At 45.1% G+C, this 26,904-nt stretch overlaps 1 protein-coding gene across 4 annotated transcripts in view; it reads left to right on the top strand.

Annotated features, from left to right (window-relative positions):
• Positions 1-2,282: 2,282 nt before the first annotated feature.
• Positions 2,283-26,904, top strand: part of XPC (XPC complex subunit, DNA damage recognition and repair factor) — a 46,914-nt gene continuing 22,292 nt past the window's right edge. For 3 of the 4 annotated variants that reach the window (XR_014788544.1, XR_014788543.1, XM_084840209.1), the window contains exons 1-15: positions 2,283-2,882; positions 6,979-7,183; positions 8,128-8,252; positions 9,165-9,279; positions 9,967-10,051; positions 11,971-12,128; positions 13,132-13,249; positions 14,801-14,890; positions 16,431-17,378; positions 19,747-19,907; positions 21,552-21,633; positions 22,319-22,453; positions 23,618-23,787; positions 25,346-25,439; positions 26,243-26,332. Coding sequence is in view for 1 of the 4 variants with exons in the window: in XM_084840209.1 (XP_084696335.1) it covers positions 2,771-2,882; positions 6,979-7,183; positions 8,128-8,252; positions 9,165-9,279; positions 9,967-10,051; positions 11,971-12,128; positions 13,132-13,249; positions 14,801-14,890; positions 16,431-17,378; positions 19,747-19,907; positions 21,552-21,633; positions 22,319-22,453; positions 23,618-23,787; positions 25,346-25,439; positions 26,243-26,332 (2,688 nt within the window). In the remaining 3 variants the exon portion in view is untranslated. The remainder of the gene's footprint in view (positions 2,883-6,978; positions 7,184-8,127; positions 8,253-9,164; positions 9,280-9,966; positions 10,052-11,970; positions 12,129-13,131; positions 13,250-14,800; positions 14,891-16,430; positions 17,379-19,746; positions 19,908-21,551; positions 21,634-22,318; positions 22,454-23,617; positions 23,788-25,345; positions 25,440-26,242; positions 26,333-26,904) is intronic. The other variant, XR_014788545.1, reaches the window with a different exon arrangement.

The following is a 26,904-nucleotide window of genomic DNA, read 5'->3' as shown; positions in this document are numbered from 1 at the left end:
TAAGAACATAAGAGCCATGCTAGATCAGACCAAGGGCCCATCTAGTCACACAGTGGCCAACCAGCTCTTGACTGGGAACCCCCAAGCATGGGAGTGAAACTGTACTGTCCTGCCCATGTTCTCCAGCAACTGGTGTTCGTAGGCATACCACCTTTGATACTGGAGGTACCATATAGCCATCAGGACTAGCTGATAGCTTTCTCCAAGACTTTTTCAACCCCCTTTTTAAAACCATCCAAATTGGTGGCCGTCACTATGTCTTGTGGTAGCAAACTCCATATGTGTGCAATAAAATCTGGTTCACACATACATGTCTAACACTGCTTGAACTACTGTGTGCTTGATTCCAAAATCCAGATTAGTATACTCCATTTATTAGGTCAGCAAAAGATCACAAAACATGTGCAAGCTTTTGAATTGAGCTTGACACTTCTTGTGATCTTTTGTTGGCCTAATAAAAGTATTATACTAATATGGATTTTGGTGTTTTTCTTACAGTTTTTCTTACAGCCCAGCTACCTTTGTGGGTTTTTTGTATGCTTGATGAAGCTGAATGAGTGAGGTGAGGCAATACGAAAGTTCTGTCTGTGGTGTCATAATTGTGATGATTCATTCACATGAACAAGTCATTACTGCAGTCTATGCCCTGTGCTGATATGTCAGTCCACACTGCCTCCTGTGAGGAAAAAAGCCATATCTACACATGGCTTAACTTCATGTGAAACTTGAAACATTGTGTGTGTTTGAGCCAATAAAACTCTTCCTCTCATGACAGAGAGCTTTATCTTCTAGCTAAAAATAATTTCAGTGGAAATACGGTTGTTGGTCACAACCCCCTATGTTGTAAATTGCCCCTACAGTGCAATCCTAAGCATGTTCACTCAGAAGTCCCACTGAACTCTGGCATTTACTCCCTAGAAGCTGTGTTTAGGATTGCAGCCTTAGGTGCCAGGCTCTTGTTTTCTGTAAGTTAGGCTGCAGTCCCCAACTCACTTACCTGAGAGTAAATGCCATTGACTCTAATGTGGCTTACTTCTGTGTAGGGATATTTAAGAGTGTACTTTTAAAGGAACAGACACTGATGTGAAGTAGCTTCTCGTGTCTTTTATGTTAAAGGGGGGGGGTGATTGGGGGAAGTTTCCAAAAAATCTGTCAATATTTTATACAACAGGACATATTTCCACACAAAATACCATTGATTTTGGCCATGTACCCATGTTATGTAAAAATTAGGTATTTGGGGTGGGGGCATATTGGGGGTGTCTGACTTCGAGAAGCTCCACTAAAATGGTGATAGATTTTATATTCTGCAAAACCAAAAAAGAGTCTCATAGCACTTTAAAGACTTATATTTATTCTGGCATAAATGCCCATGGACTAAAGGCCACTTCATCAGATGCTATAGTCTGACCATCTGATGAAGTGGGTCAGAGACAGAGTCCACAAAAGCTTGCGCCAGAATAAATTTGTTAGTCTTTAAGATTCCACAAGAATCGTTGTTTTTGCTGCAATAGACTAACACGGCTCCTCCTCTGGAAATTTATATTATGTATCAGGACGTATTTCCACACAAAAAGGCACACATGTATCTTATGGAGTGGAAGTGGGGTGCCTGCTGGAGTCTCAAGCCAAGTTGCTTAATGAGAGTCAAATTTTATAAAGAGACATGTATTGCAATAGTTTGAAATTCTGTCCTCTATGAGGAAGGTAAATCCATTATAGGCGCTTGGGCTGAAATCCATACACACTTCCCTAGGAGATGCTGCAGGCATCTCCGTTGTTGAGCTTACTTCTGAGTTGCCATGTATAGGATTGCACTGTGAGTCTATCACTGGATAGCATCCTCTTTTAACAGACACTTTCCAGAGGGGTAGTCCTGTTGGTCTGTTGCAGCAAAACCAGCAAAGAGGCTTGTGACACCTTGAAGACTAATGCATTGATTATGTCATAAGCTTTCCTGGACTAGAGCCCACTACATCAGAGGCATGGAGTGTTATCCTAAGTTGCAGGCATATATACACACATAATGGGGAAATTGCAAACAGTGAGGCCAGCGGGAAAGGAAATGCAAACAGTACAGACAGTGCAATTACAGTAAAGCTTGCAAAGCGATGTTAGTGGTACACCACCCCATATAGACCTGCCTCTGACGAAGTGAACTGCGGTCCATGAAAGCTGATGCCGTAATACGTTTGTTAAGGGTGCAATCTTAGGCATGTCTCGACCGAAAAAAAGTCCTACAACTCCCAGCATGCTCCAGCCAGCATTGCTGGCTGGAGCATGCTGGGAGTTGTAGGACTTTTTTTTTTTCGGTCGAGACATGCCTAGGCTTGCGCTTCAGATCTTTTCAGGTGCCACCGCAAGACTCGTGGCTGCTCTTCTTCTAAGGGGAGCCGTCTTATCTCCTGTATGCTGCAGCTGCCGGCATCGCAGACCCGGCACGGGAGGGACGTGAGGCAACGAAAGAAAGGAGGAGCGACGGGAGATCAACACAAGCCGTCTGCCGCAAGCCCCGCTTTCTTGCCTTGCACCCGGCGGGGCCTCCTGCAAGGAAGGGAACACCAGGGACTAGCACCGACAGCGTCTAGCGACCACCGCCTTCCTCCAACCCGCGGGGAGAAGGGGGCGGGCTTGCTCGCAGATCCGCTGCTTCGCCAGGTCGCCTTTCTTTCTCCGCCGCTTGTTTGGCTTTTCTCCCCTCGCCTTTGTGCCCCGCACACGCCTCCCTGCCGCTCCTCCGGGCGCACTGGCGAGGAAGGCAGCAATCGACATGGTCAAAAAGCGCAAGGGGTCCCCGCAGTTGCCGGGGTCGAGCAAGAAAGTCAAGGGGGAAGGCGCAGCTCCAGCTTCCTCCGGCCCTAAAACCCACGAGCAGCGAGAGGGTGAGTGTAAGAGATTCCTGATTCCTGGCCTGCTACCAGTGGTTGCATAAGGGCGGTGGGGGTGGGCATTTACTTTCAGTCGGGAGCTTAAAATCCATCCAGGTGCGGAAAATCCGGGAGCAGCCTTGCTGATCGCCATCCTTCCTCTGACAAACTTGTTTCGTTTTATCGCGCTCCCCTCTGTTCCTGTGCAATCCCACTCCCTTGCAGCAGGTAAAACTTAACAGCGTTTCAAACTCTCTAGCCAGGATTCCATTGTTCAGCTCCATAGAAAACTGTTTCTCGCTTTCCCCAATGGTGCAACTAGGTAATTGTAGACCCTGGAGTTATTGGGTAGTGGCCAATGTTAGTTTTACTTAGAGTAGACCCATTTAAATGAATGGGACTTACATTAGTCGTGATTAACTTGTCCCATTCATTTCAGTGGGTCTAGTCTGAGCAGTACTAAGACGGAATACTACCCATTGGTTTTACTCCTTCTCCCTGCCATTTGTATTTGTGTGAAACGCACAACTAACAGTTCTCCTCTGTGCACCGCCATTCTCTTCCATGCTTTGCAGCTGCTTCTACATGTTACACCAAAGAAACAAACACAAAACTAGAGTGGTAGGCATGTTAGTCTGTTGCAGCAAAACCAACCAAGAGTCTTGTGGCCCCTTAAAGACGGACACATTTATTATTTACCTTTCATGAACACTGTCCATCTAATGAATCTGATGATTAAACACAAAACTGTTTGCCGTCCCTGATAAAAGTAACCCCCAAAACGAATACTTTTGAGAAATGTGCAGTTCTGCATTTTAAACTCACTGAAATCATAGCACCACCGTGACTACGAGAATAAGATGGAGTTTACTTCTGATGCCCTGATGCTAAACACATTAACTGGGGAATAAGCACCGTTTTGTTGTAGAAAAATAATAAAAATGAGAATCTGTAACCATGTACAGATCCAGCTAGCTGCCTGCTGACTATAACATTTTTGAAAACTAAGAAGAAACCATCAGCCCTGGTGAGGCAGCCTAGGTTCTCACACAGGGCCTTTTTGCCACTGGCCCCATCATCTTTTGCTATACAGGTGGTGGGGAGGGGGCTCGTCTTTGGCCGAGAGGACTGGTCCTACTTACACCACTGCTCTTCCCGTTAAATTATCTTTGTCCAGTACTGAAAGAGTATTTGCTAATCTTCCTATTTAAAATGTTACCTTTTTTGTAATGAAGGTCTCTGTGAAAGACTTAGGAAAGTTCAGTAACGTAGCTGTGAAAGAAACGTCCCGTTTCTGTTAGCTTATACAAGATGTCACATGATTAGAAGAGACTTTCTCCTAGTAGCTTCCTTTGCCTCATTTAAATACTACAGATGTTAAACTTGTTACATAAATAAGGCTGTTCTCTTTTAGAAACAGGAAAGTTCCCAGTGCATGATCAAGATTACTAAGCGTTTCAGAGAAAGAAGAGAGATGAGGAGAAAAAATACCTGATCAAAACGAGAAAGAAAGAACTGACTTAAATTGATCGGCAGTAGCTTCTGCTAGAAAAACAAACGTTTTCAGGGTATAGCTTCCTGACTGGCTTAATGCTCACTATTTGAACATATCATCATCATCTTGTTGTTGTTGTTGTTTTTATTACATCAGTATGCATGGCATAAGAGCACAGGTCTTCGCCCCAAAGAGCTTACAATCTAAAATTTGAAACAGGGGAAACAGGTAGTGGAGCCAGGGGTCAACAGAGAAGCAATGTGTAGTTGTTTCAGTTGCACATATGTGGTCTTAATTATGTTATTAGCCTTCATACATGCATGTACAACACTTGATTACTCATAGCTTAGTGACTTATATCTAGCTGGGTAAACTGACTTGGCTGAAAAGCATTGGGGTGAGAGGTGCTGTGAAAATTCTGTCTGGATATTTGCTGCTTCATTCACACATGCAAATAGACACTTGATGCTGCAGTCATCAAGTGATTAACATGCAGGTGTGTGAACATGTATGTAAGTGTAATTTTTCCTGATAAAAAGGATATTATGGTTCATTTGAACTTGCAGTCTCACTTGCTCAAACTTGAAAATAAGCTAGAGATAAATATACACTGTGGGAGACTTACAGTTCCCAAGGCCTGTGATTTAGGGAGCAGTCCTGTGGCCACTAGTCAGTGGCTAGATGGCCATAGGATATGTGGTTTTCCGGGTACCGACCTCAGAGCCTGTGCTCTGAGGTTGGTTCACGGAGACCCAGCCTTCTCGCCCTTCTGCACTGCCTTGCAGGCAGCGTGGAATAGCCCTGCGATCCCCGCTCGGAAGGGGAGTGTGGAGTGGCCAAAACGAGGCGTTCCAAGGGGGCGTTCCAGGATTGGAAGGACAGAAATGCCTGTACAACGCATCCAATGTGTCATACAGCAGCTTCCTCCCCCACTCCGCCATCCCGTGGCTACACAGCTGAAATCGGCTGTCTAGCTGCAAATGCAAGGCAGGAGAAGCGTGGAGGGAACGATCCCCTCCGTGCTTCCCCTGCATTGGATAGGCAGTCGCCTCTGAGTTCAGAGGCAGCCGCCTATCACCATAGGATTGCGCCCTTGGTGTGTTTAGCTTAGAAAAAATGTGAGTAAGGGGAGACATGATAGAGGTGTACAGAATTACGCATGGTGTGTAAAAAGTGAGCAGGGAGACATTCTTCTTCCTCTCTCATAATACTAGAACCTGGGGTTGTCCCATGAAGCTGATTGGTGGAAGCTTCAGGACAGATAAAAGGAAGTACTTCTTCAAACAGTGCATAGTTAAACTATGGAATTTGCTACCACAAGATATTGACGAGGTTCAGACAGCTACAGATGTAGCCTTGGCTACAACCCATGATGAGCCTCAGTGCCCAGGGGTACCATGTTGTATATTCAAACCCCGCTCGGGGGTTGTCGTGTCATTGGTTGTGCAAGGGTTAAATAACCTTCATATAGCCCTAAAACAGACTATGGGTTATGTGAGGGTTGTTTAACCCTCACATAACCCACGCTCTCCTGGTTCACACGACATGACAACCTCCGAGCTGGGGTTGCATATTCGAAATGGCAACTGCATGCCATTGGCAACTGCAATGCACAACAAAATGGCAGCTGCATGCATGCACACGCTGCAGCCTCACTGTGCGTTAAATCACCCATGGTGGGCTGTTGTGTTGTGCAGACAGTCCAAACGACAACCCACAATTCAACAAACCATGGTTAATTAAAGCATGGTTTGTTGTTATGTGCAAACCAGGTCATAGTGATGGCCGCCAATTTGGATGGCTTTAAAAGGGGATTGGACAGATTCATGGAGGATAAGGCCAACAGTGGCTACTAGTCATGATGACTATGTGGTACCTTCAGTATCGGAGGCAGTATGCCTCTGTATGCCAGTTGCTGGGGAACATGAGCAAGAAGGTGCTATTGTGCTCATGTCCTACTTGCTGGACTAGACAGGCCTTTGGTCTGATCCAGCATGGCTCTTACGATGTTATGATTTTTCATTAGATCCCATTTTTAAAAATATTATTCTCAATACTCAGTGGTTAAAAAAATAAAATGCAGATGCACTTTCAGTGCTAAACAGTTTGCCTGCCCTGACATTTAGAATACAAGTTAAAAGTAGAAGGCCTCTGCCAGTGGACAAAATCCCTGCAGCCCAACCTTGAACGGATTGCTTGGAAGTTCTGTGAGACCCACTTCCTAGTAAGAGAGTTCAGGAGTAAGTCAACTGAGTTCAGTGGGTCTTTCTCCTAAGTACGTGTGGACAGAACTGAGCTGCATGGAAAGCAGTTTGGAATCAATCCAACAGTCCTCAGAAAATTGTTTTGACACAGCCTTAACATTCTGTTTTCGTTAAGATCCTGACTTTCTGCATCACCAAGTGAAAGAAAGCAAAAACAGAACAAACCCCCACTGCTATAATGACTGATGTAAATTGTGGGTTCATAATGCATCAAAATTGTATTGATTGAAGTGCTAAGTAGAGGAAGATACTACAAAGTTGCCTTGAAAGGATCATCGTCATCATAACTGGTACTGCTATTTAATTTTCCCCAGATGTTTGACTCTTGTTCCTTGTTTCCAATTTGATACAGATGATTTTGAAGAGGAAAAACCCAAAAGGAGGAAAAGCTTGCCCAAAGCCTCACCTATAAAAAAGAAGGCAAAAGAATGTGAGTGGAATGTCCCTCAGCTACCCGGCAGAAACTCAAAGAAGAAAGGAGCAAAACTCCATGTGAAGGAGGAAAATAACAGAACGGCAGAAAGTCAAGGGCCCTGTAAAAAGGGGGGGAAATGCAGGTGAGTGGGGTTATAGGCCTGGTTTGCATGTAATGATAAGCCAGAATTGCTGTGAATTCACTCAAATGCTGGCTTCAGATTCTGGCTTGTTAGGAGAGCAACAATCCAGGCATCCCAATTCGGATGTAACATTAAGCTTTTTACTTGCTGGTGTAGCAACTTCCACTGGTAGAACGCGCCAGCAGGAGAGATCAGACAAGAGTGCATGAGCATACTGCTTGGAAATGATAAGCCAGAATGCACAGCAATTCTGGCTTATTGTTACATGTGAACCAGCCCACTGAGTCTTCAAAGAGAACTATTTGTTATTTCCTGAAGCCTCCTTGTGCAAACCCTTAACAAATGAGAGCATCCCAAGATTTGTGCTAGTGCTGTGTGTGTGTGTGTGTGTGTGTGTGTGTAATGCAAGAAGATTTTCCCGCCTTTCATTGCACTGGAAATTTTGTGAAGATGAGGTACCAGTTCAATTGAGGTTAGCACTTATTGCGAACTAATCAGCTCAGTTCCAGTACTCCAACTTTAGTTGGCTTGTCGATGGGATACTTAAGAGCAGATGTAAGCTGTTCTGTTTCCTATACCCCTCATGTTGATGAAGACACACATGGCTCTACAATGCCCCATTTCTGTAGAAGGTTCTGTATCATTGATCCCTCTGCGTAAACCTCAGTGGAAATGTGAATAGGTTTAGTGATCTACCTGTATGGAAGGCCTTGTAAAATTTCTACCTTGTAGAAAAAACACAAAAAATGGCCTTGTTCTCCCATTGTCTGCATTCAGACACAGCTTGTTGTGTTGTGCAAGCTGACTAACTGTGGTTAATGTTAAGTATGGTTTGTTTGAAACAAGCCAATTTGAAACTATGGACGCACCGGAGGAGGAAAGGAGAGGTGTATGAGCCCAAGGCTCGTAATATATGTTTTTTTGTTCTTTTGCGGTCATTATAGTGGTTTACAGAGCACTGTTCTAAAGAAAGAGACCAATGTAAAAAAAATATCCACTGTCAAAAAAAGAGACGAAGAGGAAGATGATGAAGATGCTGAAAGTGAGGATGAGTGGGAAGATGTGGAAGGTAATGCATTTTTCCATTTTTGCTTTGTAGATCATTCTTTTCTGCCATGAATTACTTGCATTTATCATTTGGGCATCTTCTCATGCTAAAGGCACCCAGGTTTCATCATATCTCAGTTGCAATTTGTATGGCTAGATAAAAATTTGGTTAAGGTCTGCCATGGCCAGCATGTGGCGTTCGAACAGAATTGGACGATTGCATTTTCGGGCTGTTTACATGTAATGGCGGCAAATCTTGGGTTAATTAACCCACAATTTGTTGTGGCGCATTCTGCAGCCTTTTTGAATATTCAAACCCAGATCAAGCCAATTGGGGGTTGCTACATGACATCAGAATCTGGACAGTATAGGTTAATCGTTGATTAAACAACCCACAACCTAACTACTAATTGTAGGCTAACTGTGGGTTGTTTAACCTATGACTGACATATAGTGTTTGGGTTCAGACGTCACATAGCAACCCGTGATTGGCCTGATTGGGGGTTGAATATTCAAAATGGCCATGGCTCATGGCCGGCATGCACCATGGCAAATCGTGGGTGAATGAACCAGGTCAGTATTGTATTTCCATTATGACAAGTCCTGCATCAATATGACAAGTCCTGTGCTCTAAGAGGCATGCAAGCATCATTTATAAAGAGCACAATGCTTGCCTGTTTCACAGGCAAGATGTATGTTTGGCGAAGTCTTGGCAATCAGTTGGGAGAACGTATGTCTCTTCTGTGGAACTGAAACAGCCATAAACCCTCTTACATGATTCCTTCATGAGTCTTCTTTTAATTCTCTGGTCTTGAGAAACGTGCCTTTAAAAAACAACAAAAGTGGGAGCAGCCCTGAGTTAGAACTGAAATGCTCAGTATCTTACTGGACATTATCTGGACCACACGGACTAGATTTGGACTTTTGTCTCCAGAGCTTCGTGAGCCTGAGGTAGAGATGCTGGAAAACATTCCTGTACTGACACTGCCCAGCAAAACTGTCGAGATAGAAATTGAGACGCCAGAACAGGCAAAGAAAAGGGAGAGAAGGTACGTTGAGACCCACAGGTTCACTACTTGGAGGACTTTGAGGGTGACTTGCCCTTTGGATTGCTACACCACATGGAGGGAAAAAGGCCCCACATTGAAGATCTTCCTCCGAGGCCTTGCTCCTAGTGCTTTCACTCTGTGAGCAGGGACTTTTCCATTTTGGCATCCATACTTTGGAATATCTTTCGCCACCTGTATTCATCAGGAGTCTATGTTGTTTACTTTTAGATACCAAGTAAAAAACATTTCTGTTTGCTTTAGCTTTTGGTGCCCTTTATTTGGTATTTAGTTTGTATTTTTGTGTTCTTTGGCTGCTGGATCCATATCTTGTTTTCATTGCCACTCATTTTCATTTCTTGCTTTTTTTGTGATAGGTTCTATTATTTTGTTTGCTGCCTAGATTAGGTAGAAAGGCAGGATATAAATACTGTGAAATAAATAAATTCACCCAACCTGTAGCATGCAGGGCAGTATCCAACTGTGTCATTCTGTTAGTACAAGTGACGTTGCACTAGCAGGACACCATTGGATACTGCCTGTAGGATACGTAGCCTCTTGCAATGTGTAACGCATAAATGTGCTCTTGTGTTTTGTGGCATCAGACTCCTGCTCAGAAGCTAGAAAGGTAGCTCCCAAGGTCATTGCTGCATAGCACTCATCATTTGTTTTGTATGGGGCATCTTGCAGAGAGAAAAGGCAGGCCGAGTTTGAGACGTATCTCCGTAGAATGATGAAACGTTTCAACAAAGAAGTTCATGAAGATACACACAAGGTAAGATGTCTCAATGGTAATGTGTCAGTAGATGGTGGAGACTTCAAGGGACAATGCTGGGCTTCCTGAAAGCTTCACATTTGTGCTGTTAGCTTATACTGGCCAGGGCTGGCCCAAGACATTTCGCTACCTGAGACAAAAGTAGCAAGATGGCAGTCCCTCCTGTTCCATGTACAAAAGCTGATTGGACGGGCAGTTGAATCTTTAGTCAACGTTGGCAATGAAACCACCACCCTCCACCACACCGAAGGCAGCAAGCCAGCTTAGGGGGTGCAAGGCAGGCCACGTGGCCCATAGCTCTCTCCTCCCACATCCTGCTGCTTCCTCCCAGTATATGCTGCCTGAGGCAACTGCTTCACTCTGCCTAATGGTAGGGCACACAAGAGCTCGAAGGGATCTTGGAGGCTATCTAGTCCAACCCCTGGTCAATGCAGGCTCTGCAATGCAGGATGCAACTACAACATCCCTGACAGCTGGATGTCCAGCCTCTGCTTAAATACCTCCAGAGAAGGAGAGACCGCTACCTCCAAAGGCAGCGTGTTCCAGGATCAAACAGTTCTCACCATTAGAGGCATTTATTGGAAATCCAGGTATCTCCAAATAGTAATTCAATATATTGTTACTAGAGCTATATACATCCTGAGCCATTCTGGAGGAGGGGGCTACAGAAAAACTTCAAGAAAAATTAGCACATGATATCACACAAAAGAATCAGTTTCCTTTCTACCATTCAGCTTCCTTAAACTCTTGTTATGGCTCTCATCCTATTGAGATAAACCTGGCTATTTTTATTAATTTATTTAAAACAGTTATATGCTGCTTTTCCTTCACCCAAAGCAGCATATGAACCTCAAGCAGATATTTAAAGTAACAATTTAGAGTTCTAACAAAATGATGCAATTCAGCAATAAGCCAAACATGTGGACACCAAAAAAGAAACCACAGGAACTGCATCTGGTCAATTAGCATTCAGTTGAACCAACAACCAAATGCCAGATGGAACATATGGGGTTTGCAACCCTTACAAAAGGCAGAGGAGGAAGAGCTTCCTTCCTGTAGCTTCAACCAGGAGGTCATTCCATTGTTCTGGCCCAATCACGGTAAGGGACCTGCTCTTATCAGCTAGTGTTCTTTTATCACAGAGTCAAGGTAACTAGAGTAACAGATGTAGGAGCTGACAACCTGGCATTGTCATCGTTAAAATTTAATTTATTTGTCTGCTTTGAAATATTTATACCCTTCTACCAACCACAGTTCTCAAGGCAGCTTACAGTATATTCAGAATACAATAAAATAGACAATAGGAATGTTTAGAGCAGGGGTGCAGAGCCTCAAGAGTGGGGGCCAAATCTGGCCCTCTAGCATTCCCTCGATGGCCACACCCCCTTCCCCTGGCCCCACCACTTTCCCCCAAACACTGATCGTTTGGTGGTTTCCTGACTTCTGTGCCCCCACCCCCAATTCGAAAAGGTTGAAGTGCCTGTCTTAAGGCTTCATTACCTTCAGCTTTAAGCTGAAATATGCTGGTATTTTTGGTATGTGGTCTTACCCCTTGTTTAGAGTCCCTCACTGGTTTAGGGGCTCTCTCACCCAGGCTGCTGACGACTTTTGCAGCTTCATCTCCTGGAATCAGATGCGAGAGACATTGAGGGGAGGAATGTGTTCGCAAGTCTCTCCCTGCTGCCCCTCGTCCTGGTCCTCAAATGTACCAACGGACAGTCTGGTTCTCAATCTCTTGACTGCCATGGCAAGTCTCAGAGGAAGTAGCTTCAGATGTTAAGAGTCCCTCATAGGGCAGAGCCTCCCCGTGTCAGGTGGGTGAATTTGGTCAGAGCTGGGCCTGCCCTTTTGAGGTGTGCATGGTGTAACATACTACTATTGCAGTTTCTCTCTTGGGACCCATTGCCTTTTCCCAACAGGTTCACTTGCTGTGTCTGTTAGCAAATGGTTTCCATAGGAACAGGATCTGCATTCAGTCAGATCTCCAAGCTATCGGCCTTTCTATCATCCCCACCCACTTCACTAAAGTGCCTGCAGCTCGCGTAGACCGCCTGTACCTGTCAAATCTTGTGAAATGGTAAGGGTCTCTTCCTATTATTATTATTATTATTATTGGCATTGTACTGTTATGGATCAGTAACTGGTTAAAGAACAGAAAGCAGAGAGTAGGAATAAATGCTAAGATCTCCCAGTGGAGGGATGTAAATAGTGGGGTCCCACAGGGATTTGTATTGGACCAATAGTTGTCAACTTATTCATAAACGATCTGGAATTAGGAGCGAGCAGTGAAGTGGCCAAGTTTGCTGATGACACCAAATTATTTAGGGTGGTTAAAACAAAAAGGGATTGTGAGGAGCTCCAAAAGGATCTCTCTAAGCTGGGAGAATGGGCATCAAAATGGCAAATGCAGTTCAGCATAAGCAAGTGTAAAGTGATGCACGCTGGGGCAAAAAATCCCAACTTCAAGTATAAGCTGATGGGATCTGAGATAGCAGTGACGGACCAAGAAAGAGATCTTGGGGTTGCGGCGGACAGCTCAATGAAAATGTCAGCCCAGTGTGCAGCTGCTGCAGAAAAGGCAAACTCCATGTTAGGCATAATTAGGAAACGAATTGAAAATAAAACTGCTAATGTCAAACTGCCCCTATACAAATCTATGCTGTGGCCACACTTGGAATACCGTGTACAGTTCTGGTCACCACACCTAAAGAAAGATATTGTAGAGTTGTAAAAAGTGCTGTCAAGGGCAACTAAAATGATCAAGAGGCTGGAGCATCTGCCCTATGAGAGAAGGTTACAACAGCTGGGATTGTTTAGCTTGGACAAAAGGAGGGTAAGGAGAGACATGATAGAGGTGCACAAAATTATGCATGGGATGGAGAATGTGGAGAGGGAGAGATTTTTCTCCCTCTCTCATAATACTGGAACCTGGAGTCACCGTATGAAGCTGACTGGTGGGAGATTGAGGACAGATAAAAGGAAGTACTTCTTCACACAGCATATAGTTAAACTAATGGAGATGAACCATTAAGATGCCAGCTGGGCAAATAGAAAACTAAAATGTGGTTTCGTTCTTCAAGGTTTGTTGCAACCTTCACTGTCAACTCTGAGCTGTCTGATAACGAAGAAAGTTGGCAGACTACCCTTGAGAGGCGCTTTGCTGTCTATGCTGCACGAGATGAAGAAGAATTGGTACATGTAAGTGACACAAGGCTTTTTGGGACGTGCCAAATCACTGTTGTGACTGTGTTGTGGACACTGAAGGAGATAAAGGATTTGGAGATTCATATTTTTGAAGTGACATCCATGGAAGTCTTCATGCTAAACGAGGGGTGTTGAATCTCAGGGGCCAAATCCAGCCTGCCTGGAGTCCCAGTCTAGTCCTCTGGGGTTCCCCAGATGGCCACACCCCCTTCCTGTGACCCCGTCCCCTTCCTGTGACCCCGTCCCCTTCCTGGGACCACAAATTGTTTGGTAGTTTCCTGGCCTTTGTGCTCTTTTTTCCATTCTAAATGGTTGAAATGCCTCTCCCCAGGCTTAGCTACTGGCAGGAAGAGATTTAAGCTACGATATAATGGGGTGGGGGGTTCGTATTTTTTGGAATTTTGCCACACCCCTTTTGCCATTGGCTCTGCCCCACCATGATGCATCCCCTGAGGCCCTTCCTGAAATTGATTCCACCCTCGGGCTGCAAGAGCTTCGACACCCTGTGCTAAAGCTTCATGTTTCGCATACCAAGAAAACAACGTGCCTGCCTTTCAAGGGGTTGGGCACACTAGTGGAGGAAAATCATGACACTGGCTGGCATGGGGGCAACTACACCACCCATGGTACGTGGAAAGGAGATCCAAGTCTCAGATATGCCACATCTCCTGGGGAGAAGGGCCATTCATTCTCTCTCTCTCTCTCATATGTATGTGTGTGTGTGTGTGTGTAATTTTCAAACAGTAACTTAGAAAGGCGGCAATCTCATGGCCGCTAAACAGCTTCTGGGGGGCCATAGGATAGTTCACATTCCTGGATCCAAGGTTGGAGACAGCGCTCCAACCTCGGACTCAGGAGTCTGAGCTCCTTCTCCCTCCCCCTCCTCCTCACAGCTGGCATGGAGAGAACTGCACTGGCCGCCTCTCTGAGGTTGCAAAAGCGACCTCGGAGAGAATGTAAAGGTGGCCTTCCTGCAAGTGGGGAGGGGACTGGGGAGGCTGGCTTTCGAGGAATCTTCTGGCTTCCCTGGCTTCCTTTTCTCCCCCTCCCCAGAGCCTCAGCTAGACAGGCAAAAAAGCCTGTCTACGTGAAATGCAGAACGAGAGGAGCACAGGTTCTGCTTGGAGCAGGGGGTTGGACTCGATGGTCTCATGGGCCCTTTCCAACCCTACTGTTCTATGATTCTAGAGGCGAAGATTGCCTCCTCCACTCCTCCTGCTCTGCATTGGATGGCTGTCAGCCTCCGAGTTTGGACTGCACCCAAAATAACTTATCCAACTAAGTAATAGACAGTACTGGTATACAATAGGCTGGCACAATTTACACACCTCATTTACAGCAATTCCTGCCATGCACGCGTTAAGCTTTTGCCAGATCTTGATATAAGGGGAAGGACCGTTCGGATCACCTTTGTTTCCATTTAGTCTAGAAACTATCACAAAAGTCACCGTGTGGTTGGAAAATGTTAAAAAATTAGGGAGGGAACATCATTTGTGTGACTTTGATTCCAAATGTATTAATTTGTGTTTCTGTCATTTTCAACAGATATTTTTACTTATTCTGCGAGCGTTGCAGCTAGTGTGCCGGCTTGTGTTGTCTCTGCAACCCATTCCTCTGAAAGAATCAGCAGGGAAGGTAAGGATGGCACATTACGGTTGCAATTCCTGCGCCTGCTTTCCTGAGAGGAAGCCCCATTGAACACAGCGAGGCTCACATCAGCGTAAACATACGTAGAGTTGTGCTGTAAAGTGGTGGTTCTTAAACTGGTGGGTAGTGAGGGTATCGCTGGCAGCTGTGTTCAGATTTTTGAAATCCGCATTATCATTTTGGTTCGCTTCCTTTATTTCTCCAAGCCTTCTTTGTGCATAAGGCCAACGCTAATCATGTTTATTCTCAAATGAGTTCAGGAGTACTTGCATCCAAATAACCAGGCTTAAGATTACAGCCTCAGATTGTGGTGAGACCCTTGGGAGCAGTGATTCACCTAATATTTTTTACTGACACTGCTGTGATCTGTCCCAGCCCATGGCATAGGGCAGGCTATCAAATTCTACACAAAGAAAACCCATAATCTGCCCTAAGAGGGGGAAGTTGCATTTGCAATGACTTCTCCAAAATGGTACAGAGTTTGCATATGTGACTTGAGTGTTTGCAGATTTTAGAATTCGCAGTCAGGATGTGGTTTGATGGCCGTTGTCTGTGCATGAGCAGTAGATGGTGTAAGGTAGGGGTGGGCAACATGTGGTCCTCCAGATGTTTTGGCCTACAACTCCCGTCATCCCTCACCATTTGCTATGCTAGCTAGGGCTGATGGGAGTTGTGGCCCTCCAGACGTTTTGGTCTACAAGTTGCCCTACCCTGGTGTAGGGGGATTGGAGATCACGAGGGAGGGACAGGGATAGGCAGAGCTAATATTTTGAAGAGGATCTGCTATCTGCAACTGGTGTGGCATTAGGAGAGTTTTAGCTGTAAATTTCTTTTAAAAAAAGCAAATTTCTGGTTCTTATGGTTGTAAAGAGAGGATTGCAAACGCATCCTAGTCTCACAGGCCCTTCTAGTCTGGGGGACTCTGATGGCACTAGCTTGCCCACAAGAGATATTTTGCAGAGGAGGGAGTTCTATGCAGGCTGAGATTTGCTCACAGAGCTGCCTTCTCTGCTGAGGTGAAGGGCAAAGTCTACAGGCTTAGCGTCCCCATGTGTGCGCTATAGTGCATGTGGGGCTATGGGCGCTCTCTTCGAAATGGTGAATGTACAGAACAGCGAGTTCAGAGCATAGCAGCTCTCTCTCTTCTTAAACAGCCAACAGGTTAAGATTGAACTGAATGGAGCAGGGCAGTTTTTGTCTCACATGCAGGGCTGGCCCTGCTATTAGGCAGCGTGAAGCATGCGCCTCAGGCAGCAGTTCTTTGGTGTCATGAAAAGACAGACATTTGTTAGTGATTAATTTATTATTGTTGTATATTTATTGCCTGGAAAAGGGAGAGGTGCCTTTAGGATTTTCTACCTCTGGTGCCAGAATAACCTGGTTGGACTTGGGTGCTAAGCACTGTGACTTGTGGGGTGGGGGTGGCAACATTTGCTGCTTTGCCTCAGGCAGCAAGGTGTTTTGGGCTGGCCCTGCTCATCTGCTTTATCTCATGAAAATCCATAGTCCTCTTGCTTGTGTATTTCAGGGAAAACCCTCCTCAAAGAAGCGCTCTGTCAGTGCAGTTTCTGAGGAATTGGTTGGCTCTGCCAAAAGGCCTAAGGTTATGTCGAAAAAATGCACAGGGCCACGGAAGACCAAGCAAGGGGCAGACCAAGAGAAGGTTCTGTCAAGGAGCCAGGAAGCTGAGAAGAAATCAAACTCCCCTGGAGCCAAAAGGACGCTAAATAAATCTCCACTACTCAAGGGTGCTCAGAACGAAAAGGAATCTGGCGATGGTGAGAGCCGCCTAAGGGAAAAGGGAGGGTTGGGGAGGCCCAAAAATGACCGCCAACGAAGGGTGGCCTCAAAAGTGTCATATAAAGAGGAGAGTGGAAGTGACGAAGGCAGCGATTCTGAATTCTGTGCTTCAGAGGAAGATGAGGATGATAGTAACAACTCTGATGAAGAGTTTGAAGCTCCCAGTAGGAAGCAGAGGTCATTCCCAGGAACCCCTAAAGCAAAAGTAGCTGTTAACAACAGGGGGAAATCTGTGCCTTTGGTGTTGAAGAAGAAATTGGAGATAGTTGACAGTTCACTGGAGAAAACAGCTAGCCCAAGTTCTTCCAACCCATCAAAGAAAAGGAACAAAATAATTTCTAGTGACGATGATGATGGAGAGCAGGGACCAGTTAAAGTGAACGGCATGGACCAGTGGGTAGAGGTTTTTCTAGAACGGGAAGATCGGTGGGTATGCGTGGACTGTGTCCATGGCACTGTGGGTCAGCCTGTACTGTGCTTCAAATCCGCCACAAAGCCAGTGTGCTACATCGTCGGCATTGACAACGATGGGTGTGTGAAGGACGTAACGCAAAGGTACGACCCGGCATGGATGACTTCAACGAGGAAATGCCGCGTGGACGCCCAGTGGTGGGAGGACACCTTGGAGCCGTACAGAAGCTCTTTTGTGGAGCGAGAGAGAAAAGAAGAAAGAGAGGTAAATAGAATGGAACCGGGTGGGCATTTTTCCCATGATCAGAAGTAGGTCTGGGTTGGCTCAGTACTCCTCCATGCTGTTCTGATGGTTTTGGATTCCTGGGTTGTGTAACATGGGGAAATGTGTATTTGTGAGTGTGCAAATTTATCTATCTATCTATCTATCTATCTATCAATCATCTATCACATTTATATACTGCCTTATCTACTAAAAACCCATTAAGGCAGTGTACAACAATTTAAAACAATAAAACCTTGCAACAATTAAAAAGATTAGAAATGGTATAAAAAAAAATAGACCCCCCATATATACACATGCACCCCCCCCCCCCACCTATCCATGAGTGAAGTGCATTCTGGTTTTTTGCTGAACGGGTTTCTCCACATGGCCTGAACTTGGCCTCGGGAAGGAGCAGGAACAGGGAAGAGAGGACTAAAGAATGCCAGTTGGCAGCTTAGTGCCAACTCTGGCAGCGTGAGGGTGCTAAAATAGACTTTTGGTTCTAGAATGGTAATTTAAAAGCCAAAGCCTTGCACTGAGGCAGGAGAGGTCATGTTTTCTACATTCCTAGTTAGCAGGCAGCTGTTTAGCGTCTAGTATGCCCCAGGAGGTAAGCAGAAGGGACCCAAGAGGGTTTGTGTCAGAAGGGCATGTCGAGCAATTTTATAATAGTGCCAACTTCATCATCACTGTCCGTCTGGCAGAGAATGCTGGCTAGGGTCATGGGAGTTGTAGTCCAAAACATCTGGGGAGGCAGCAGGCTGGGGAAGGGGGCTCTGGCATTATGGCAGAAACACTCCACAGAACTTCTGTTTGAGAGATGTGGCTAGTAGCTGTTGATAGGCCAACCCTCTATGAATTTGATACGGTGAGGCAGAGAGATTTGAGTCCGCATTCTGGTGTATCTCTGTATGGTCAAAGTAACACTGACCAGGAGGAGAGTGCTCGAAAAAGCCGCTTATCTGACCGAGCTCCGAAACTGAAAACTGGTTCGCTTGGAACCCTGGAAAGATCAGCGATGCTGTTCTTCTTCACTTCTGCTTTCATAAAGAGTGCCTGAGAGCTGGTTCTCACATGCACGTATGTTGCTTCCGTCTCCACACTTGCTTTTTCAGCATTCAGTGATTCGCAGCTGAATGTGTCTGGTGCCTGCTTTAGGAAGTGTTTCACCTCAGGTGGTGGCCTCCGTTCACACGGAAGCTCTGCCTGTGGTGTTGCAGCCAGTGGTGTAGAGGCAGGGCCCATAGGCTTGAAGCACTAGGGCTTTTAGATCCGCAGGGACGATGAGGTCATCCGCCACATGCCTCAGACTTCCCAGTTCCTTCTGAGCATAGTTGCACTCCTCGCAGAAGCTGGGGGAGAAATGAATTTTCCCAGTGACAATATATATATTTGTGAGCCATCGCTGTTGTAGCACAAAATATTTTGGGGTGGCTTTGTCTTGAATGGGTAATTAAGACCCATTAGCTTTACAAAAGACCTGCTCCTGGTGGAGAGGAAACCTGCTAGAACTGGTTTGTTGATTTGTTGATATGGATCAACACAGCTGTATGCATTTTCAGACTCCTTGGGGGCATGGCTAGGGGGACTGTCATGATGAACGCCTGCCCTTCAAAGTTGACCACAACTCTACTGGTTAGAGCAGTGATGCAGGCCTTCGCTCGACTGAGAAATTTGTTTGTTTATTTATTTATTTATATCTATCCATCCATCCATCCCACCCAATAGCTGAAGCTGTCCAGGCGGTTCACAAAAATTAAAACCAAAAGAGTGCAGCCTAAAATGATATAAAATATGAAAGCTTAAAACTGCAATATAACAGTAGAACCAGAATAAAACCTAGCAGCAATGCAGAGATTTAAAATACAGATTTAAAACACCAAAGCTAAAAGACTAGGAAGCTAAAATGCTAAAATACCGGAGAATAAAAAGGTCTTCACCTGGTGCTTGAAGGAGTACAACGTAGGTATCAGGTGAACCTCTTCAGGGAGCTCATTCCACAGCGACGGTGCCACGGCAGAAAAGGCCCTCTTCCTGGTAGCCACCCGCCTCACTCCCTTTGGTGGGGGCTCTTGGAGGAGGACCACTGAGGATGATCTTAGGGTCCAGGCAGGCACATAGGGGAGGAGGCGATCCTTCAGATAACCTGGCCCCAATCCGTTAAGGGCTTTGAATGTTAATACCAGCACTTTGAATCGGGCCCGGACATGGACTGGCAGCCAGTGCAGCTGCAAAAGAAATGAACATGCCTATGGAAAGTGGCCCTGCTATTGCCTTTAATCCAGTCTTCCAAGAATGGAAGAATATACATGTATGTATGTGTAGGTAATGTAAACTCTAAAGTCTATCACAAATGGCTCGATTCCAGTTTCAAGTGAAACTCCAAGATCAGCCCCTGCCGACAGCCGTCGGAGAGTACAAGAACCACCCGCTTTATGCCTTGAAGAGGCATCTCCTTAAATATGAAGCCATCTATCCGGAGACGGCTGCTATCCTAGGATATTGCCGAGGGGAAGCCGTGTACTCCAGGTGAGAGACATCCCTCAGGTGTGTATGCCATGAAACATGGCTTCGTCCGGTACACTGTTCTGGGATCAGGTATGAGTACCTTTGGAAAACGGTTGAATAGCCAGTGTAGTCCAATGTATCTGGTGGGGGGACTGGGTTGGGGAAGGCTGCTCTAGTGTTACATTGGATCCACTGTCAGAGCTGTGTTGCAGCCCTCGCTTGATCGAGTAATGAACACGCATATGGAAGCTGGCCCTGATGCTGCCTTCCACATTTCTGCTTGCAACAGTGGATGCTCCATCGACCTCTGGTGAGGGTGTCGAGAGGCAGCCCTGCCTTCCTGTTTAGCTTGGGGAGTGGATGAGGATTATCCTCACTAGACTTCGGAGGGCTCAGGCAATGGCAGGGAAGGTCCCTGCTCCCCGGCTCCAGACTAGAGAGAGGGGTTGGGGCTGGGTGTTTTGGTGCTCTGAGCACCTCAGCCGCCTGCCACCAAAACAAGCCTCAGCCTTTCTCTCCTAACCCGGAAAGGCACCGGCTGTTTTGACGGAGGTTGGCCGAGATTCCCCAAGGGCATTGGTCCCTCCCTGCCAAAAGGTTCCCCCAACCTTTCCCTCCACCTCTGTAAGGAAAAGCTGTGGGTTGCCATTTTGGTGGCAGGCAGGCAAAGCACTAGGAGAACCTCAGCCAGCCAGCACCAACACAAGAACCTGCTCCTGTCCGTGAACTCCAAAGGTTTTCACGTTAGTTAGAATAACAATCGTGGTTGTAAGTTTTCTCAAAAGTGCAGCAAAAGGGCAGGAATTGTTTTTGAGGGCTGCATTCAGCATCCTGAGTATCTCAGCTTTCTTTTCCTTTTTTTTTAAAAAAAAAAGCAGGTTTCAAGCCCTTATGACGATGAAGAGTGACTTTAAAGTATGTGGGCAATGCCTGGTGAAACCCTGGAATGATTTCTTTTGGTTGGAGGGATGGGACTTCAGGACCCTACATAGCACCTTGCTCCGTTCATGGCTAGTAGAAGTGGAATAAACTATTCAACGATAGTTGATCTGTTCAAATTTGCTCAATTTTTATTGGTCACAGAATTTGGCTTGCTTTGGCACAGAATTCTGATGCTTTTTTTTAAGTGCCAACTGCATTTAGTTAATTTATTTATTTCATTTTTATACCACCCAATAGCCAAAGCTTTTTGGGCAGTTCAAAACAGTTAAAACCATAAAATAGCAGACAATAAAATATAGATGATAAAATACAATATAAAAGTTTAAAACTACAATATAACAGTAAAAATGACCAAACAGAAGCTAGTAGCAGAGCAAAATGTTTTAAAATACAATACCAGATAAAAACAAACTGAAAAACTAAAATGCCTGAGAGAATAAAAGGTCTTCACCTGGCACCCAAACGAGCACAATCTAGGTGCCAGGTGAACCTCTGTGGGAAGCTCATTCCACAACTGGGGTGCCACAGCAGAAAAGGCCCTCTTCTTAGTAGCCACCCACCTCACTTCCTTTGACAGGGGCTCCCGGAGAAGGGCTGCTGAAGCACGATCTTGGGGGGGGGGTGTCCCGCCCACATACGGTGTTAGTAAGATAGTAGCCAAAGTTGGGGTGTATATGATTCACACTGAGAATATATTGTCATGGGTGATTTGGACTCTTTCAGAGATTGTATCCATACGCTGCACTCCAAGGACACCTGGCTGAAGCAAGCCCGAGTGGTGAGGATTGGAGAAGTGCCCTATAAGGTAAGGCGATTACAGCTGTGCTCAGGGGCTGTAGTGGCCATAGCATGAGGTGTGCAGTCGTGAGGTGCTCATGAGCTGAAGAAGGTAAGAAGTGCCCTTCTGGATCAGACCAAAGGTCTGTCACTTCCAGCATTCAGTTTCCCACACTGGCCAGCCACATGCCACTGGGAAGCCTCCAAATGGGATGAGGACATTAACCCTCTCCCACCATTGCTTCCCAACTGTGGTCTCTGATCCTAGGGGGAGTGTATAGCCATCATGACTAGTGGCTAGATCTCAGTCCTATCCTGTTGAAGCTAAAGATAGGGTAGCTAGCCTGGGAAAGACCTGCGCCTGGGATTGCTGAGTGCAGGAGCTTCTCCATTCCATTCAGCACTAAGCCCATCAACCATCGCTGGGACTTAATAGGATGCGCTTGTTCGATGCATTGGCATTCTGATGGTGTCCTTGGATGTTGCTGAGAGGCAATGCACGAGTGACTTGCACATCCTCTTCCACGCATCCAGGGCGACACCTGAAGTGACAAAGGGTTCTTCTCCCTCCCAGTGAGATCCGCAGGCTCCAGGCGCACACCGAGCTCTGCTGTATTTCACCACGAGGGAGATGCGTGCGGGCCACCACTTTGAGTATTACAAGCGGGAAGTGGGGAGGGGTGTGAGTCTTGAACTCCATTGTCTTTGCACAGATGGTCAAAGGTTACTCCAACCAAGCAAGGAAAGCCCGAATGGCAGAACCTGCAAGCCGGGACAAAAAGGACTTGCCACTCTTTGGTCTCTGGCAGACAGAGGAGTACCAGCCTCCTGTGGCAGTGGATGGAAGGGTAAGCCGGGCAGGCTTTCTGCTCCACACCTCAGTATTTAGGCCGATTCTATTTATATGCTTATCAATATGAAGTTACCATTTTTGAGAAGCGTAACATTCGGTACATCTTATCCTAAGTCCCTTGTTGGCACAGCAAGGCTTCTACGTTTGAGGGTCTTTTAAAAATAAAGAATTATCTATACACACGCGCACACACTAATCTCCACATAGAAAATGAACATCTGGAAAATAGATATCCATGTAGAAAATGGACATTTCAGCAAACTACATGGATTTGTGAACCTGATTCTTTTCCAACCTCTGCTTCTCTGGATTTTGCCAGGTAGAGTGGCAGCTTACATATGTGTTTTCACAGGCACACCTGATGTATGTGTCTGCATTGAGGTACAAAAAATACTGTTGGCAACAGCCCAATCTGCCCTCCCGTGAATAATGCCCTTTTCTTACCTGTCAAGAAAGATGACACAATTCTGTGTTTTGTGATGTTGCAGTGGTGCGGTGATCCTAAGCATGCTCTCAGTTTTTATGATTGGGGTGTAAGTCCCATCAACTTATCAAATCCAATGCTAAAACCAGTAAAGGAGGCATAGTTGACTCCCTTCTGCATTAATCCTATTGGACTCAGTGGGATTGTTCCAGAGTTAGAAGCTTGAAGAACTGCATCTTAACTGCCTGTATCCTTGGTCGTTTTAGTAAGCTTTTGGAAAAATCAGGAAATCAATATTAATTTTGATTAATGATCAAAATGTTTAGCATGATCTTGTTTCTCTGTTTGGACCAAGTGTGCTATATAATAGAGTACTCTAATAGAGTCTAATAGAATTCTATTTATAATTCCTTGCACAAAAAACAATGGTCCAAGATTTTCCTTCCCCCAGACCTGTGTAACGTTTCTGATTTTGGCACAGGGATTTAATGATTCTATTATTTTTAGGACTCTAGGTGCTACCTGATCTACAAAAATATATCGGGAGAATTTATCATGTATTCCTACTCTGCTTTCCTGTAAATATGCACCATAGATATTCACCCTTGCAACATATCTCCTTCTACTATTTATTATTTTAAGTCGCACCAATTCTCTGCTTGTTATCTCAGTAAGATCTAAATTGTGCTTTAAAGCATGAGCATAATATATTTTTCTTCCTTTTTTTTCTTTTAGGTTCCCCGGAATGAATTTGGGAATGTGTATCTCTTCCAACCCAGCATGTTACCAATAGGCTGTGTGCAACTAAAGCTTCCTAACCTCCATAGAGTGGCACGTAAATTGGATATTGACTGTGTTCCAGCTGTTACTGGATTTGATTTTCATGGTGGCTACTCACACCCAGTGTATGTCACAGTCCTGCTATCTGGCTTTACTGGCCATGTGATGGTCCTCATTGGTGGTGTCTCACATCTATTCCGTCAGTGGGGAATGTGCCTTGGATATTTTTATGACACGTGGCTACCCACACTAATCACAGGGACCCAATACACATGTCATGGTGGCAATTCTTGGATTGTTTAACCCAGGAATTGTGGGGATAAGTGGAGCATGCGAGCTGCACACTTGTCATTTCTGCTTTTACTTAATAACCCAGGAATGGCCCGTTCCTGGGTGATTTCATGATGTGCGAACCCAGTAACTCTGGATTGTTTATTAGTTAAACAACCCAGAGTTAATCCAACAATAAACCTTAGGCAATTGTTGGGTTAACTGTGGGTTGTTTAGCCTATAAACAACCTGGAGTTTCGAGTTTACATGCCACGAAACAACTCAGAGTTCCTGGGTGGTTAATTGAAAGTGGAAACATGACTTGTGTGCTCCGCTCATCCCCATAATTCCTGGGTTGGTTAACCCAGGGATTGCCACCATAACAAACGATCAAGGTCAGAGTGGTGTAGGCTGAGATTTCGCTGTCACTTTGCCATGTTCAAAACAGGATCGGAGCTAAGCACCTGACCCCAAGCCCCTTTTAAAATTCTATTTCAGTCTTCATAATATATGCATCATAAAATCAGATCAGTCTTATATGTCTTTCATTGCCTTATATTATTTCCCAGTGTTCCAAACTTGTATAAATAAACGTTATTTCAGCGTACAAAATTCCCAGTAAATTATTTGGCTGGATCCTGTCCTGAACTTTAACATAAATTTAACAAATTTAACATTTAACATGTTACAAAAATAGACAATTTTTCATTAAAACTTTTATTTCCCTGCCTGTCTTCTTTCATTTTAATGATGTTTGTGTGATAGGGAGGGGAGCATTTAAAACAAGGATTGGAGGGATTCTCACAGATAACAAGGGGATTCCCCTCCCTGCCCCCTCCCCAAGCTGTCGGCAGCCTCCAGGCCAGGGGGTGGGGCTTGGGAAGGGAGATGGGTGGGGCCTGCAGAGAGCTCAAGCCTCCATGGGTTGGATGGGGAGCCTCCATGGGCCAGAGGTTCCCCATCCTGGTGTTGAATGCTCCCCTTTCTACAGCCTTTCCAGAGGTGGACAAGAGCAGTTTACCCTGCTGTGGTTTTCCACTTGTGTCCATGACATTTGAGTAGTCAGATTTTGGTCAAGCTAAATCAGTGAAGACTCTTTCAGAGAGGAATCTAGTGCAATTAATTTAATTAATTCAAATGTTTATATCCCATCTTTCAGCCTGCTCATGGGATCTCCCATATTTTCTACCCAGTTTTCCAAGGTTCTTTGAAAGCACGTCTATATAGCCTATTGGCATAAACACACAAATAGCATCTGGATTAATATTTGTCCACATCTGTGTCAGCCTTCCTTAACCTGGTGCCCTCCAGATGCGTTAGACTGCAACTCCCATAATTCCCAGCCTGCTCTATCAGATAAAACTATCGTGGCTGAGTGCATAAATGACAAGCTGTTGTAATTTTCCTCACCAGTACTGAAGGTTATGTCATCTGTGAAGAGTACAAAGAGGTGCTTGTTGCTGCCTGGGAGAATGAAGAAGCAGAGAGGGAAAAGAAGGAAAAGGAGGTGAGAATCCTTTGAGGGTGAGATGGTGGGTCTCTTTTGGTGGTGGTGGGGATGGCAGGGGAATTGATACTGCTAGAAGTGGGCAACATTACAGAGTTAATTAAAAATCTAATTCAGATTTACAGCTGGTGAGTAGTACATGTTTTTGCAATTTCTGGTAGCACCTCCTACCCAGTTGGGTGCCTAAACATTTGTTTTTCCCAGACTGTCACCCAGTTTGCCTTTGGAGTTCCCACACTTCAATCTGGATAGTTTTAAAAGAGGGTCAGACAAGTTCCTGGAGGAGAGGTCTATCAATGTTTACTAGTCCTGATGGCTGTGTGCCACCTCCAGTACCAGAGGCGGAGAGCCTATGTACACCAGTGGCTGGGGAGCATGGGCAGGAGGGTGTGTTGTGCTCATGTCCTGCTTGTGGGTTTCCTGTGGGCAGCTGGTGGGCCACTGCGTGAACAGAACGCTGGACTAGATGGACCCTTGGTCTGATCTAGCAGGGCTCTTCTTAGGTTATTATGTTCTTATGAACTTCAGTGTTGGAGAATGCTCTACATAGGCAATTGAAATCCTATGTTTCAAGTCCAAGCCTCGTGTGCCGTTCCCAGGGCTCTTCTGCTTCTCATATGCCCAAGCTGAACAACATATACAAAGCCTAACCCCAGCATAGATTTTATAAGGTCTGATATCCCCTCGCTTCCCTCTGGGTTGATGGAGTTCTGTCGACGTGTCATTCTTTTGTAAAACATAAAGCCAACTGTTATTTGATTTATGCACCTTTCACTAAAATTCTGAGTGAATTTTAAAAATAGAAGCGGGAGAAGAGAGTGCTGGGGAACTGGAAATTGCTGGTGAAAGGACTTCTCATCAAAGAGAGACTGAAGCTACGCTACTCTACTAAGGTATCAAAAGATTGACACGTCTCTATTGTTACCGCTGTAAGAATATTTTTGTTTGTTTATTAATTTTTATTGTAAATTTAAACAAAACAATAAAAGAAAAAGGAAAGAAAAGGAAATACGTCAACATGACTGAATGTATCAATTTCAGTTCATACATATGAAGTGTGTGTGTGTGTGTATGAAAATACCGCTTTCTGGAAAATAAAACAAATTATACATAAACTTCAGCAAAGACAGACCAAATATCCATGTAGGTATCCATTCTCAAGTGGCACTTATAAACCACCTGTTCAAATATTGAAAGTGTTAAGTCCTCAATCTATTGCTTATAGGTCAGTGTTTATCCTTCCAGTGTTGTAATATCAGTCTTTCAGCTGTCAAAAGGGCACAGAAAATCCATTTACGCTGACTGTGCCTTAATTTCCAGGAAGCAGGTAGCTAATTTAAAGGAACATGTACATTACTAAATAGAATCATAGAATAGTAGGGCTGGAAGGGGCCTACAAGGCCATCGAGTCCAACCCCCTGATCAATGCAGGAATCCAAGTCAGAGCATCCCTGACAAATGGCTG

This window comes from Heloderma suspectum, chromosome 2 (assembly GCF_057233095.1).
Source record: "Heloderma suspectum isolate Gila_16-S chromosome 2, 16-S_ref, whole genome shotgun sequence".
Lineage (NCBI taxonomy): Eukaryota > Metazoa > Chordata > Lepidosauria > Squamata > Helodermatidae > Heloderma > Heloderma suspectum.
The sequence above is the reverse complement of the archived record's forward strand: the minus strand, read 5'-3'. Positions and strand labels throughout refer to the sequence as shown.